At 45.1% G+C, this 15589-nt stretch overlaps 1 protein-coding gene across 1 annotated transcript in view; it reads left to right on the forward strand.

The window, feature by feature from the left end:
* Positions 1 to 212: 212 nt before the first annotated feature.
* LOC311235712 (transducin-like enhancer protein 4) overlaps positions 213 to 15589 on the forward strand; it is a gene marked incomplete at both ends in the record, with an annotated part of 199679 nt that continues 184302 nt past the window's right edge. Inside the window, 2 exons of the mRNA XM_084323178.1 lie at positions 213 to 260; positions 1801 to 1898. Coding sequence (XP_084179304.1) covers positions 213 to 260; positions 1801 to 1898 — 146 coding nt within the window. The remainder of the gene's footprint in view (positions 261 to 1800; positions 1899 to 15589) is intronic.

The following is a 15589-nucleotide window of genomic DNA, read 5'->3' on the forward strand; positions in this document are numbered from 1 at the left end:
GGACCCGTGCCGTGCGTTACGCGCGCAGTGAAATGAGTTATTAGAATGACACGCAGCTAGAAGTCGGAGGATGGTTTCGCCCCCGTTTTCGCGCACGTTGCCCCGTTATACCGTCCGATAGGCACCGGAATAGAGACCAACACACCTCCTCCAACTACTGTTGTTTTTCTTAGTGTTTTCGGCGGATGGACTTGGCCATTCTAAACATTTTAATGATTCGAGATTTGAGCAAGATCATGTACCTCCCGGCACGACACCCGGTAAGTATACTATAGTCTGCGTTTTGCGTTTGTGTCAAATCAATGCAGCTAGTTTTGAAACCGCCGTGATGCCGCCGCCCGGTACGGAATCAGTTTGGACCAAGTTTCCGTCCCACCGCACGCACGCATGGACAAGTGTGCACGGACAGTGTATTGTGTGCGTGTGTGCGTGATTTGTGTCTGTTTGTGAGTGACAACAAGATCCACAAAGAATGGATTGCACGGAGCAAGTTGCACCCTTACTTACACAAGCAAAACTATACATTGGAATATTGACAAAACCATACTTGGTAATTTACTGTAGGCCTACATAGTGGACTGGAGGGACCCAGGGGCGTCGTTCTGGTATGGCAAGGTATGACACTTTTTTTTTTAATTACAATTTTTTATGTTGATTTAGAATTCGAATGTCAACATTATGAACGAAGCTTCGAACTATTCGGTACAGCCCTAGCATGTTTTGATATAGTCAATGATCTCACTTTTACTGTGACTTTTACTGTGTGACTAACTGAAATATGCCAAAAAAAAGGAAAATGGACATAGGGACGTTTTTTAATCAAAGGGCAGCAGAGACAAGTGATACAGGGACACAGGTAAGGTCTGGCTTAGTGATTATAACAGTGCAGTTCAGCATTCAGTAACCCATACTTTTTGTGAACGTGTTTTTGATACTACATTCTGTTGAACACACACCTCAAAACCGTACCTAAGGAAAATTGGCTCAATTGCAAGAAAAGTAATACTAAAATACTAAAAATGCTTGTGTAGTCCTGTGTCATACCTAAATGTCATATAACTGAATTGTATAGAAACAACTCACCAAACGTGACTATTGCACAACTGATTTGACAAAAACAAATCCACGAAGGGGGGGGAAACCCCCCTTGACCCCCCCCCCCCCTCCCTCCACGCCATACCTTGCCTTTTACTGAAACAACGCCACTGGGGGGACCAATTGACCTGTCTCAAACCCTGCCCTCTTTTCTTGATCCTCCAATCACAACTGTCGCTTACCTCGGACAAACTTGGTTTGTCCGAGGTAAGCGACAGTTGTGATTGGAGGATCAAGAAAAGAGGGCAGGGTTTGAGACAGGTCCATTCTAGCCACTTCACTGAGCACAGGGTGACAGTACAGCCTGGCGAAATCGTCCTGCTGGACTTTACAATTTTGACACTTCTCACAATCTTCCTGGACACTTTACACTTAAAATGTGTACACTTTACACTATTACTGTACATTTTACTGTATATTTCTGTATATTTTTGGCTGTATAGTTTATATTTAAGATTTTAGAATGTATATATACCATAATGTATATATCCTGGACCGTATTTTATTCTGTATTCGATTTTATTCTTATTTCTTTTTATTATATTCTTATTCTTATTTGAGTCCTATTGACTACCTAAATGTTTATTGTTCAATATGTGAGCGATCTATAGTGCCGAATTTCCCTCGGGATTATTAAAGGATTTCTATTCTATTCTATTCTATTCTATTCTATTCTATTCTATTCTATTCTATTCTATTCTATAGGTTCCCCACCAGCCGGGACAGCCCTTCAAGTTCACCATCACCGAGTCGTGCGAGCGCATCAAGGAGGAGTTCCACTTTCTCCAAGCCCAGTATCACAGGTAAATATATATATTAACAAATTGTTCTAAATAAATAATAATGATAATAAATTATTTGAAGTTTGGACACATTTTTTACAACTGAGGTAGGTAGATTACATTTTTAGAGACTAAAAAAGTACAGAAAAAAGGTACCGTTGGGTACCGGTATCGATTCACAGGTACTGGTACCGGTATCGGTTCGAATGTGAACGGTACCCAACCCTAACTGGGATGTAAAGTCCAGCGCTGCTTAGACGATGACTCTGCGATAGTGGGATGTATAAAGGACGGTGACGAAGCGCAGCGGACATTGCGCTCGTCACCAACGCAAGAGACACCAGGTTCGAATCCGGCTGTCGGCGTTGCCTCCGGCTTGGGCCGGCCGTCATACTAACTCAATTGGCAGAGTTAGCGGGTGGACGTCGATGGGTGGTAATCTGGACGTTGTGGACAGCGACTCCTACAGGTCGGTTGGGGGACGCCTGCACAGCAGAGACAGGAAATGGCGGGGGTAGTGTGAGCCTCCCACATGTTACACCTCGCCAATGAGAGTCCGCGCTGGCAGGTGAAAATATGTGACAGGCTGCCTCCTCGTGTATCGGAGGGGACACGTGATGCAAGGCTTCTATCCTCCCTACAACCGGCCAGTGGGGGGCGTATGCGAGCAACGTTCAAGACAGGGGAGGGGAGAATTGGCACAGTGGAATTGGGATGGGAGAAAAATTGAAAAATAGGAGAAAAAGTGGATTAAAAAAAAGGACAGTGACGAGAGGGAATACCGTGAACTGGCAGTGGACTTCGTCACATGGTGCGGTAAAAACCACCTGCAGCTAAATATGGCGAAGACCAAGGAACTGGTTGTGGAGCTGGGGAGGAGGAGGAGTGCACCTGTGACCCCCGTTTCCATCAGGGGAGTCGATGTGGACATGGTTGAGGTGTACAAATACCTCTGTGTGCACATCGACAACAAACTGAACGGGTCAAAACACGCAGAGGCACTGTACAAGAAGGGCCAGAGCCGACTCTACTTCCTCAGAAGGCTGAGATCCTTCAATGTCTGTACAAGGATGTTGAGGATGTTCTATGAGTTGGTGGTGGCGGGTGCCTTCTTGTACGCTGTGACCTGCTGGGGCAGCGGACTGAGAGCAGGGGACACAAACAGGCTGGATAAGCTGGTCAGGAAGGCCAGTAGTGTGGTTGGGGTTGAGCTGGACTCTCTAGCGAGGGTGGCGGAGAGGAGGAGCCTTGCTAAGCTCCAGGCCATCAGGGAAAACCCCTCCCACCCACTATACACAGACTTGGCTGACAGGAGGAACATGTTCAGTGCCAGGCTCACACTACCTAAATGCAGCACTGAACGGCACAGGAAGTCCTTCATTCCAACAGCCATCAGACTTTACAATGCATCACTGTGCCTCACTGCATCACTGAGCACAGAGTGACAGTTACCATCTTCCTGGACTCTTAGTTTTGAAACAGCACTGTGCAATATTACACCTACTGTAGACCTCAGTATATTTTTACTGTATTTATTTACTGTATATTTTATTCCATTCTTATTCTATTTTATTCTACTCTTATGTTAGGCAATTTGATTTGATTTGTTTTGTTATTCTAATTCGTGACCTGTTCTGTCTAAATGTTTAAATGTTGAGCGATTTGCAGTGTCAAATTTCCCTCGGGATAATAAAAGTATTTTTATTCTATTCTATTCTATCTATGACTGGGGCTCTGATTTTGTGACGTCATGTTTATGTGAGCTCTTACACCCAAATGAGGTTTTCATTTTGGTTCAATGACAGAATTACAAACCTCCTTTTGGTGTTAGCCCTTTCACTACCACACTACAGACGGTTAACCTCTTTCACTACCACACTACAGAAGGTTAACCTTTCACTACCACACTACAGAAGGTTAACCTCTTTCACTACCATACTACAGACGGTTAACCTTTCACACTACAGACGGTTAACCTCTTTCACTACCATACTACAGACGGTTAACCTTTCACTACCACACTACAGACAGTTAACCTCTTTCACTACCACACTACAGACGGTTAACCTCTTTCACTACCACACTACAGACGGTTAACCTCTTTCACTACCATACTACAGACGGTTTTAACCTTTTACTACCACACTACAGACGGTTAACCTTTCACTACCACACTACAGACGGTTAACCTTTTACTACCACACTACTGGAGGTTATATTTCGTATCTGGCTTATCGCGTCCCGCTCTTAAGCCTATTGAGATACCCCTTATCTCCTGTACCTAAGGTACTCCACCACGAAAACAACTTGTACACCCACACCTGACCGGGTCCCGCCTCTATGGAGGCGTAGCCTATAAGACCATGGCCATGGTCACCAACACACTCTTCCTCTATTTTCGTTCCATCATATTGGATGCAGTGCACCTTATGTAACTAGTAGTATGAAAAAGATTGGAGGAATTGCGTAATGTTGAAAGCTTACCGGAGGTTTGCGTGCCCCTGGCATCTTCAAAGCATGTTTCAGCGACACGACGGGCCTATGTTGATGTTTCCTCGTCTGACGACAGCAGATCGAGGGGCAGCGTACATGGTTTGGCTATCGGGCCGGTTTGTACAACGGTGAGCCCTGTGTCATCAGGCACAGGTATTAGTGTTAGTAATGCTGGGTTGTTTGTTACACAACCATGTTGTGTGTCGGCGCCAGGGGGGGGATGGTTTGGTGAACGTTCACTGCGGTGAACGGGTTCCAAACGGTCCTGCAAGCGTGCTGTTAAACAACTAATGCTAGCTACATGCTAATACTAATGCTACATACATTACTGTAGTAACCCGTAGCATCCGAAATAACCCATAGCAACCATAGAAACCGTAGTAACCTGTAGTAACCTGTAGTAACTCGTAGCAACCGTAGTAACTGTAGTAACCCGTAGCAACCGAAATAACTAGGGATGCTCGATATTGGCTTTTTTACCGATACCGATATACCGATATTGTCCAACTCTTAATTTCCGATACCGATATCAACCGATACCGATATATGCAGGGTTTCCCCCGCCAAAAAATCTCTTGTTGTGCAATTAACACAACATTATGCATACTTTTGACAATAAATAAAATCAGAATTTGTTCTTACTTGCTTGCCTGGTTAAATAAAGGTTATAGAAATGTAAAAAAAAGCTAAAAGAAATAAAATATATATATATATTTTTTAAACCGATACCGATATTTTCCGATATCACATTTTAATGCCAATATCGGACATCCCTAGTAATAACCAGTTCCTCCAGTATCACAGGTAATAACTAGTGCTGTCAGGCGATAATTTTTTTTTATCTAATTAATTAAAGGATTTGTAATTAATTAATCTAATTAATCGCATTTTAATCGCATAACCATTTTAGGCCTGATATTCTATATTCTATAATCATATTTCAAATAGCATGTGTCCGAATGGCAGAATTCAGTACTGTATCTACAAAACCTTCTGTTTAATCATCGATTTTTCAGGTCTGGTCAATTTTAGCGTGTTATTCACAGTCAAAGATTTAAAAAAATTTATTGATATTCTCATTTGGTTCATTACAATTTACTCAAGCCTAGTAAGAGACACAGTATTTCTGACACTGGGAATACATTCCTGAGATCCATAGATGTCCCTAGAATCAGATACCAAGAACATGCAAATGGACCATATAAAAAAAAAGTCTGTAAATGTGTATTCTACGTTCTTATGGAATGAATGAGATAAAAAAATATTTAAAAATAAATAAAAATAAAAAAGATTTATTTTTAAATTAATTTTGAGTTAATTTTCATAATGAGGTGATTTGCTTAATTAATTAATCTAATTAACGCGATCAACTGACAGCCCTAGTAATAACTAGTTCCTCCAGTAGCACAGGTAATAACCAGTTCCTCCAGTATCACAGGTAATAACCACTTCCTCCAGTATCACAATAACTTCGATCCACAAGTTGGAGACAAATACTGTGAGGCTACTCAAGGTTAAATAACGTAAGGTTATCCTATAACCCTAGTTATATGAGTATAGCGAGCGCTCTGCTCTATTGGAACTATCCCTTTAATCCATTCTAATACTGAACAACTTTCACATGTACACACCCCTATTCACCTCCGCCTGGCCACACCCACATCCGCTCCTATATAAGCGGGGTCGTGGCCACACCATCAGCTCCTTCCCAAGTCTTTCACCACCGAAGGCAAAGACCATGGGGTCCTCAGTGAGTCAGAGCAGAGCGCTCACTATACTCATATAACTAGGATTATAGGATAACCTTACGTTATAGATCGTATAGCTTTACGCTCTGCTCTATTGGAACACAGGAGCTGAGCAGAGCGAAAAGCTCGACATATGTACCCGCTGAGGCCCCCCACAACCATCAGAACATGGGCGGACCCGAGCCCCCCGGCCCTCCCTAGTGGAGGACGGGAGGGAATCGGATCAGACTGTGCGAAGAGGGCTTAGCACCTCAAACGCACAGGGTGAGCAGACCGCGGGACTTACCTTTGTTCAGAAGGACCCGCGACCACTCAGGCGCGCATCCCACATGCCACCAGGGAACGGACGGGAAGCAAAACACCCCCGTCACAGCCCCCAACATCACGGGGTCGAAGGTCAAGAACACAACCCTGTGGCAAGGCTGCAGCAGCGGAGCGCAGAGGAGGTCCCAGCCCTAGGACAACCTGAGGGCTAGGACCCACTGAAAAAAGGGGGCCTGGTGAGGCCAACGAGGCCGCAGCATCGGGACCCCACCAGCCGGTCACCCCCCACATCGCCAGCGTATCGGACAGGGCCCAAATCAAGAGCAGGCCCTTCCCCCCTTGGCACGCCGCTTTGAAGCACTCTTCAAGAGGCTACCCCCCCACAACACTGTGGGGCCAGTCGGCGTGCCGGGGAGACAACCCCCAAAGAGGTTGATCCCTCAATCCAGGCAACAGGCCCCAAGAGCAGAACTCGACCTGTGCCTGGAGCACTGTGGACTAGACAGGCACCTAAAGGGTCTACTGTGAGAACAGTATCCCGGCGGAAGGGGTGTTCGGTATGCTGTGCACCATGTCATAACCTCCACAAACCCGACCCCCCAATCCAGCGGGGTCGAGGTTCAAAGAAAAGGCTGACACAATTGGCAGATGTCATGAAAGATGCGGGGGCATACTCTCGGGCAGACGGGGTCAAGCCCGGCCTCAACCCGAGAGTCGACTCTGCTACCAACACACCGGAGAACCAGCCACCCCCCTATGTTTGGTTTAACAGGAGGCGGTTGTTTCCTTAACCCACAAAGAAAACTCAGAAACATAACTGCGTGTATACACAGGCTATACAAGCAGCACAAGTGTTTCAGTTTTCAAAGGGTTAACCCAGGCCAACAGGTCGACGAGAACGAGTTCAAACCTGGACCCGGCGGACCGGGACCTACACAGGGATGCCTAGAGTAGTTGACAACAACCTCCCCGACAGCCCCCTCCCAGCCCCGTCCTAGCAGGGAGGGAGGGGTGAAACAAATGGAGAGGGACCAAGCCCCCTAACACAGCGCAAGGTACAACACAGTATGGACCAAGCACGTCACTGTTAAAGGCAACCTGTGGTGGCATACATATGACACACACATCCACAACATCAATCCCCGCGACGCCCGGCCTGACCCGCCATCCCCCCCCGGAAAAGCACAAAGTCCTTCGGGGTACCAGAACAGCAGATCTGCGCCCCGGCGGACAACGGGTTAACTGACCTGGTCCGGCGCATACCAGAACCAGTCCCGCGTCCTAGTCACGCCGCCATCCCCAGTCCTAAGAGGGGGGGGTAGGTACACGTGTCGATCCAAAACATCACAGAGGGCGCCACCAAGACGGTCAGTACGCAAATGTACTGCTCCTGGTGGCCCACCTCATGGGCGTGAGACCCCTCCGCCAATGTTTTGATCTACTCCGTCATCTCCCCCGGAGATGCACGTGAGCCGTCGAGTCTAACCTAGTGCACTGGCGCTCGGTAGAGATAAAAATCTCCTTCCCAGCCACCCGCATAAAAAAACGCAGTTTCTATGCCCTCCGCCAATTGGGCAACCAAGGCGCGCCAGCCCATAAAGTGGTTCCACATTGAAAGCACCCAGGGCCAGCGCTACAGTATATGCACGTCGAGAACCCGAAACACATCAATGGTGAATTCTAATAAGAAACATCAGACAACGTTCCCTCCATGCTGTCTGGGACGAGCAACAGGAAGCCGGTCTATAAGACACAGACACGGGTCTCATATGGCGCGTCTGAGGGTAAAACCCTGTCAATTCTGCTCAGAGGGGAAGACAGAAGTTCCCCCAGAGAGACCTCTACGTGAGTAACAATTGAAAAAGATACATGTAATAATAATTGGGATAAGTGACTAACGGCCCAATACACACTTTAATAGAGAGCAGAGCATAAAACAAACAGTTTTCGAATACATCGCATCATCCAACTTTGACAATGACAGCGGTCTGCAGTACAGAGCCTGAAAACTCACAGATGTCTCATGGCCAATAGGAAAAACGCGCCCAGTGACGTATTTCATGGCCGGGGGGAAATCCTGTGACCCACCCATCCTAACATGGAGTGGAACCAGGGAACCGCCCCCCCCCTTCCCCCTCCCTGTGACGTGCTGACCCCTCAGCCGACAGGGAGACTGACAGGCAGGAGGTCCCACCTCCCGGCCAATCAGTAAAGGGGGGAGGCCCGCTACCTCCTCACGGCTAGCGCCAATGGTTGTAGCATAAGCTAACAGCTACCTCCAGGCTAACTGATAGCATCAAGCTAACGTTTCCAGCCGAGCGTAGCCGCCAGCTAACGACTTAGCCTAGGAGCTAACTGGCTAATAGTTAGCTTCTACCGGCTATCGATAGCCACTAGCTAACGCAGTAGCAAGCTAAGCGGCTACTCTGAAGCTGCATAACGTGAGAAATAGCGATACAGGCCAACACTTCTGACAGCTGCTGTCTTTTCCTCTTCTTATCCGAAGAAAAAAGGGAAAAAGGCAACACACGTCCCTCTCACAGAACGGTGTTTACCAGACACAGCGGCATCGGCAGTAAGCCCCTCGTGGTACGCGGGCTGCAGCCGACTCAAGCTCTGCGATATTCTCATAATGAAACACCAAACTTGCATCCCTCGTGCCGGGTGTTTTCGTCTTGAAAATCTGGGCCAGCATGGCGGCAGAGGGTATCCGTTTTCCAGAGACCCGGGGAATCGAACCGCAGACTTGGAATCATGGCCCCAGGAAAACAAAGCTACGACTTCACTGAGGAGGAGCACTGTGTTATCGTGGGGCATCAAACTAGAACCCCCTCCACGCCGCTATAAGGGGCAACGAAGGGATTCTAGCTTGGAGCCGACCTTCGCAAGCTGCACACAGTTGTCCCCTCACAACTGACACACCCGAGGCTCGTGTCGCAAAAACATCACCCGCCCAGGGAGACCGTCAGCTCTCACACAGCCGACCGCCCCGAGGCATAGTATCCAGCTGCAGAGCCGGAGACAACGCTGGCGGGGATTGCTCAGCGACGCGCGCCCCAATGCGAAGTGCCGGTGGAGGTCAGAATGATCATCATCTTCTAGACTCTCCGGTGGTGAAGACATTATCGCTTTATTTTCTCAAAAAATAGTGAGAGAGAAAACAAAGATACAATGTCAACGCAGCTCCTCTTCTCGCGCATCCCTCACAAACTACTTTGGCACTAAGCTTAAAGTGGTGTATACAGACACTTTCGGTGGTAGGGAAGGAGCTGATGGTGTGGCCACGACCCCGCTTATAAGGAGCGGATGTGGGTGTGGCCAGGCGGAGGTGAATAGGGGTGTGTACATGTGAAAGTTGTTCAGTGTTAGAATGGATTAAAGGGATAGTTCCAATAGAGCAGAGCGTAAAGCTATAAGATCTATAACGTCTTTCCTCAAAGTCCATTCAAAGCTAAACTGCCAAATATTCCAATTTTAAAAAGTGAGGCATTTGACTGTGTGGGACTAGTTTGGTTAAAAAGATAACCCTAAGGGCCTTGCACCAATAACATGAACAATTTAACCTCTTAAGCCCTAGCCATGTTTTCAGAACATTCGCCTACAAGTACATAGCCTACCCAAGTAAATGGAAGATTGCTCCACTTCTACAAGGCCCATTTGCATGTTCTTGGTATCTAGGGACATCTATGCACCTCAGGGAATGTGTATTCCCAGTATCAGAAATATTGTTACTATGCTTGAGTAAATTGTAATGAACCAAAGGAGAATATCAATGATTATTATTATTATTATTTGTGTCCATCTTTGACGGTGAATAAAATGCTAAAATTGACCAGACATGAAACATTTATTGCCACTGAGCTCATTCAGCACCTTCTTGAGATCACATTTACAAAAAATCGAAGCAAATGAATAAAGGGCAGATGATTAACAGGAGGTTTTGTAGATACATGGGCAAACCAGAGTCCATTCTCTTCGGTTCAAATAACAAACTCAGCAAGACCGACGGCTCCTCAGTTACAGTGGGTGACAATACTGTCACAAGGAAAGATGAAATTACCTACCTGGGTTCCATCCTAGAGGCTAATCTTTCCTGTGACAAAATGGCATCCAATGTAGTAAAAAAAGTCAACCAACGAACTTGATTCTTGTACCGGATCTCCTCTCTGGTAAACAAGAATACCCTGAAGACTCTGGCAGGAGCACTCATTCAAGGGTACTAGGACTATGCTTGCACCTCATGGTACCAAAGCACCTCAAAGGCGCTAAAAACTAAATTACAAACATCTCAAAACAAACTGGTCAGACTACTGCTTGACCTTACTCCTAGAACCCACCTCACCCCTGCCCACTTTGACAACCTAGGATGGCTTAGAGTAGACGACAGAGTACAGCAACTTGCAATGGGCCTGGTCTACAAGATACACTACAAGCAACAGCTGATATGCATGTTGGCATGTAGGCACAAAGTGTCTAATACGGAACGATAGGCACTATATTTATAGTCTTCTGGTCTCTGAGGAGGCAATAATCCAATAAATGACATTGGGAACACTCTGGAATATTCTGGACTGTCCTCTCGGACACAATGGAATATGCTGGAAAACACTAGTGGGTCATAACTCCCGGTTAGGAAGAACATTCTGGAACATAACAGCAGTGTTTAAGAATTTACAAGGATATTCCACAACCTTCTAGAATATACTGTAAGCCTACAAAGAAGGCCTGGAACTTTAACATCTGGTATGTATATGCATAAGCTCCAGTGATGGAAGCTCAATAATGTTTAAAAAAAACATCAGCCACATCTAAAGGTATAAGCATGACAAGGTTATTCTAATATTTTAAGCAAGGTTATTCTAATATTTCAAGCAATTACTCCACTGCCTTAGGGATTCGCACAATGTAGCTCTAAAAATCTATTTTTATTTTTATTTTTTTTTTATCTTTTCTCTCTGTTAGGTTTTATTTTAATTCAATTTTTTTTTTTTTTTTTTTAGTATTTTTCTTCACTCTTTTCATATTTCTGATGGTTCCAATATAAGTTAGTAGAAGGTTCAAATGAATATATCAATAGAGGTATATTTTTAATTTTTTCACACTATTGTTATTACATTAATGGGAAGGCGCTAGACCAAAAGTGACATTCTATTGAATTAGAATGAACGTTTTAGATCCTATGGCAATTAGCATAGGAAGATTAGGGTTAGAAAGCTCATCTTGGGCAACCCGGTGGCATAAGGGAGGGAGTCATACGCGTAGGATGTGTCTATGCAACACAGTCCTGTATGAATCTCGGAGGGAAGGGGGATTAGGGGATTATTATTTGTATATATGTATGTTTTTAAGCTCGGCTCTCAACGGGACCTCAATAGTTGGATGTATATCTATTGTAGCTTCGCTCTCCAGAAGCATTACCAACAACTACACAACAACATGTATTGATTATGGCTAGTTTGAATATAATGATCTGGAACACTGGGGGAATAAATAATCAACACAAACGCAAAAGCGTGCTCACACTGATGAAAAAAGGACAGGTTGACGTGGCTCTACTAAGCGAAACACACATTTTAGGGAAAGACATACGTTAGCGGACAACACATATCATAACATTAGTCACTCTTCCTTTGGAACGAGAACTCGTGGAGTTGCCATAGTCGTTAGACGGAAGTTGAATATTGAATTAAAGGGAGTATGGTCTGATTCAGATGGTCGGATAACTATAGCTAAGATTGTACACAAGAACAGGAAAATAGCGTTGGTAGCTGTATACGCCCCAAATTTGTACGAAGTTAGTTTCTTCACTACACTTACCAGAGCAATGTTAGACCTTCCCGAATACTCATTTATAATTGGTGCGGATTTTAATGCCATTTGGAATCCAAGGATGGATAAATCTTACCCCTCCTTTTCCAACGAACAAAAAAAAGTCATCTAATGCATTAAAGGATTGGTCGAAGATTACAGGTGTAAATGACTTATGGAGGCGGCTAGGTGGTGTAGTGGTCTAAGGCACTCGCCACCAGTGTGGAGACGCTAGGATTCGCGTGTTCGAATCCAGCTCTCCACATTGTTTTTCAGTTTGGCTGGTCGTCCGCAGTAATACACATTGGCCGTATTACGGGGAGGGAAAACTGAAGGGTGGGGATCGAACGTTGTGAACAAGCGACTCCTACAAGTCGGTTGGTGCGCCTGCGCAGTAGAATCAGGAAGTGTCGGGGGCAGCGTGAGCCTCCCACGCGTTACTCCTCGACACTGAGAGGTCGAGCTGCGCAGGTGAAAAGATGCGACTGCTGTTACCTCAAGTACCGGAGGGGACTTGTGCTATGTATGACTTAGTCCACATTGCAGCCGGCTTGTGGGAGGCAAGAAACAGCGTTCGTGACAGGGGAGGGTTGAATTGGATGATACGAAATTGGGATGGGAGAAAAATATAGAAAAATGGGAGAAAAAGTGGATCAAAAAAAAAATGACTTATGGCGATCACTCAACCCCACGACCCGGAAGTACTCTTGCCGATCTGCGAGACATAACACATTATCCAGAATAGATTACGTTTTTGCATCCCCAAGACTATTTGATAACTATGATGTGTATAGTCAAGTTATGATGTGGAAATGATACCCAATGCATTATCAGATCACTGTTATTTACTCCTAAAAGGAACATTTGGTATACTATCATCCCGAGCCCCAAGATGGCGATTTAACTCGATGCTGCTTAATAACAAGGAATTCATTACACAAATCAAAGAAGCTCTTACGGTATTCATACGGATGAACGCTAATTCGGTGCAAGACCCCAGAATATTATGGATGTCGGTAAAGGGAATGATCAAGGATTTCACTCATAGCTTTTCCTCCAAAATACGCAAGAATCGATGCTCAAAACTGGCTGAACTGGAAACGCTTTATTCAACGATATTTAATTCTTTACAATACAACAACTCGGTTCGACTGGAAAATCAAGTCAATATACTAAAAAAAGAGATTAGCGCCATATACAGACAACAATCTGAAATACAAATACGTAGCACAAGACAACAGCAGTACTCTCAAGGTTCCAAACCAAGTCACCTATTAGCTATGCGATTAAGAGTTAACGCAAAATTTGCAGATATAACTACCATTAAAGCACAACAAGGACTTGTTACAGAACCTAAAGAAATTAAACGCGACATTCAAAGAATTCTACTCCAACTTGTACAAATCAGAAACGACCTTCGATCAAAACAAAATGGACACATATCTTAATCAAATTAACCTCCCTAAACGTTCAGAGGATGACGCTAAACAGTTAGAAACACTGATCACACTAGATGAACTTAGGGAGGCCATATCTGAAATGCAAAGTGGTAGGGCTCCTGGAAGAGACGGTATCCCACCAGAAATGTACCTCTCTTGTTGGGACATAATTGGACCCTTATTACTAAATATGATTTTATACTCAGTCAATGAGGGGAACTTCCATAAACACGACAATATTGCACTCATAACAGTCCTCCTTAAAAAAGACAAAGACCCCACCGAGTGCTGTAGTTATAGACCCTTAAGCCTCCTCGGAACCGATATCAAACTGTACTCTAAGGTATTAGCCATCAGACTACAAAAGCACATGACGTCTTTAATTCATCCGCACCAAACTGGCTTCATAAGAGGCCGCTTGATCACTGATAACATAAGACGATTACTACACATACTAGATGCTAACAAGGACGACACCACACCTAAGGCGATGCTGTCCCTGGATGCAATGAAAGCTTTTGACAGGTTGGAATGGTCGTATCTATGGGCAGTATTAGAAAGGATGGGGTTAGGAAAAGGATTCATTGATATGATTAAAGTATTATACAAAGACCCATCGGCCATGATTACAACAGGTACAATCACCTCCGAAATCTTTCCGGTATCACGTTCTTCCAGACAGGGTTGCCCTCTTAGTCCCGGACTATTCGATCTATCATTAGAGCCTTTAGCACAATATATAAGACAATCCCAATCCATAGAACCAATCGTAATCAAGGGCACACAACATAAAATTTGTTTATATGCGGACGACGTAATACTGTTCATGTAAAACCCCAACACCGCATTGCCTCATCTTCTCAAGCTGATTGAGGACTTTGGAGATTTATCAGGGTTTAAGAAAAATTGGCCGAAGTCGGCCTTCCTCCCACTTAACGCCCCTGCAAAAAGAAATATAACCCTCCCAGAAGAGATACCGATGGTAAAACACTTTAGATGTTTGGGAGTTGAAATATTCCCTACCATAAGCCAAACGGTGAAGCACAATTACATAAAAATCCAAAACAAAATCAAATACGACCTTGACAGGTGGTCAAAACTTAAAAACTCAGTACAGGCACGGGTATCAATAGTTAAGATGGACGTCCTACCTAGAATCAACTTCTTCAGCTCAATGCTACCGTTACCCCCTCCAGAGGGTTACTGGAAAGAATTACACTCCTCCACATACACCAACACCGGGAGACACTAGGATTCGCCTGTTCGAATCCAGCTCCCGGCGTTGCTATCAGCTTGGCTGTCCTCTCACGCTGACACAATTGGCTGTATCAGGGGGTGGGAAGCTGAAGGGTGGGTCCTGGGCGTTGTGGACAGCGACCCCTACAGTTCGGTCGGGGCGCCTGCTCAGCGAGGGTTGGATCTGAGGAGAGATAGTGTGGCCTCCCACACGCTACACTCTCCCCGGTGAGAACCTGCGCGGCCAGGTTGGCCTGCCCCAGGCTGCACATGCGTCGGAGGAAAGCATGTGACAGTCTCCGGTCTCCCGGACCAACAGTAGGGGAAAGTACGCAACAACCAGGAAGGGTGGGATGGGAGAAAAATCGGGAAAAAAGGAGGGGAAGAAAGATAATAAAAAAAAAATTAAAAAAAAACCACCACGTATAAAAAGATCCACCGCACAGAGAAACAGAGCAGACGGTGGTATGGCATTTCCAGATTTCTACCACTATTTTAAGGCGTACACTTTAAGACCACTGACAACATGGTTTGATCCAAGCATCAGTATCCTGGAGAAATTTAGAAGAAAATATAGTAGCTCCACATAGGCTGAAGGACATAGTTTACACCAAATTATCAATTAAGCAATGCGAACGGAAATTTGGCCCCATAATTACTCATGCGATCCGGATATGGTGTGAAACACAAAAAAAATATTCTATCCCACATAAATGGCATAATC

This window comes from Notolepis coatsorum (genome assembly GCF_963971535.1).
Source record: "Notolepis coatsorum genome assembly, chromosome: 10".
NCBI classification, from domain to species: Eukaryota; Metazoa; Chordata; class Actinopteri; order Aulopiformes; family Paralepididae; genus Notolepis; species Notolepis coatsorum.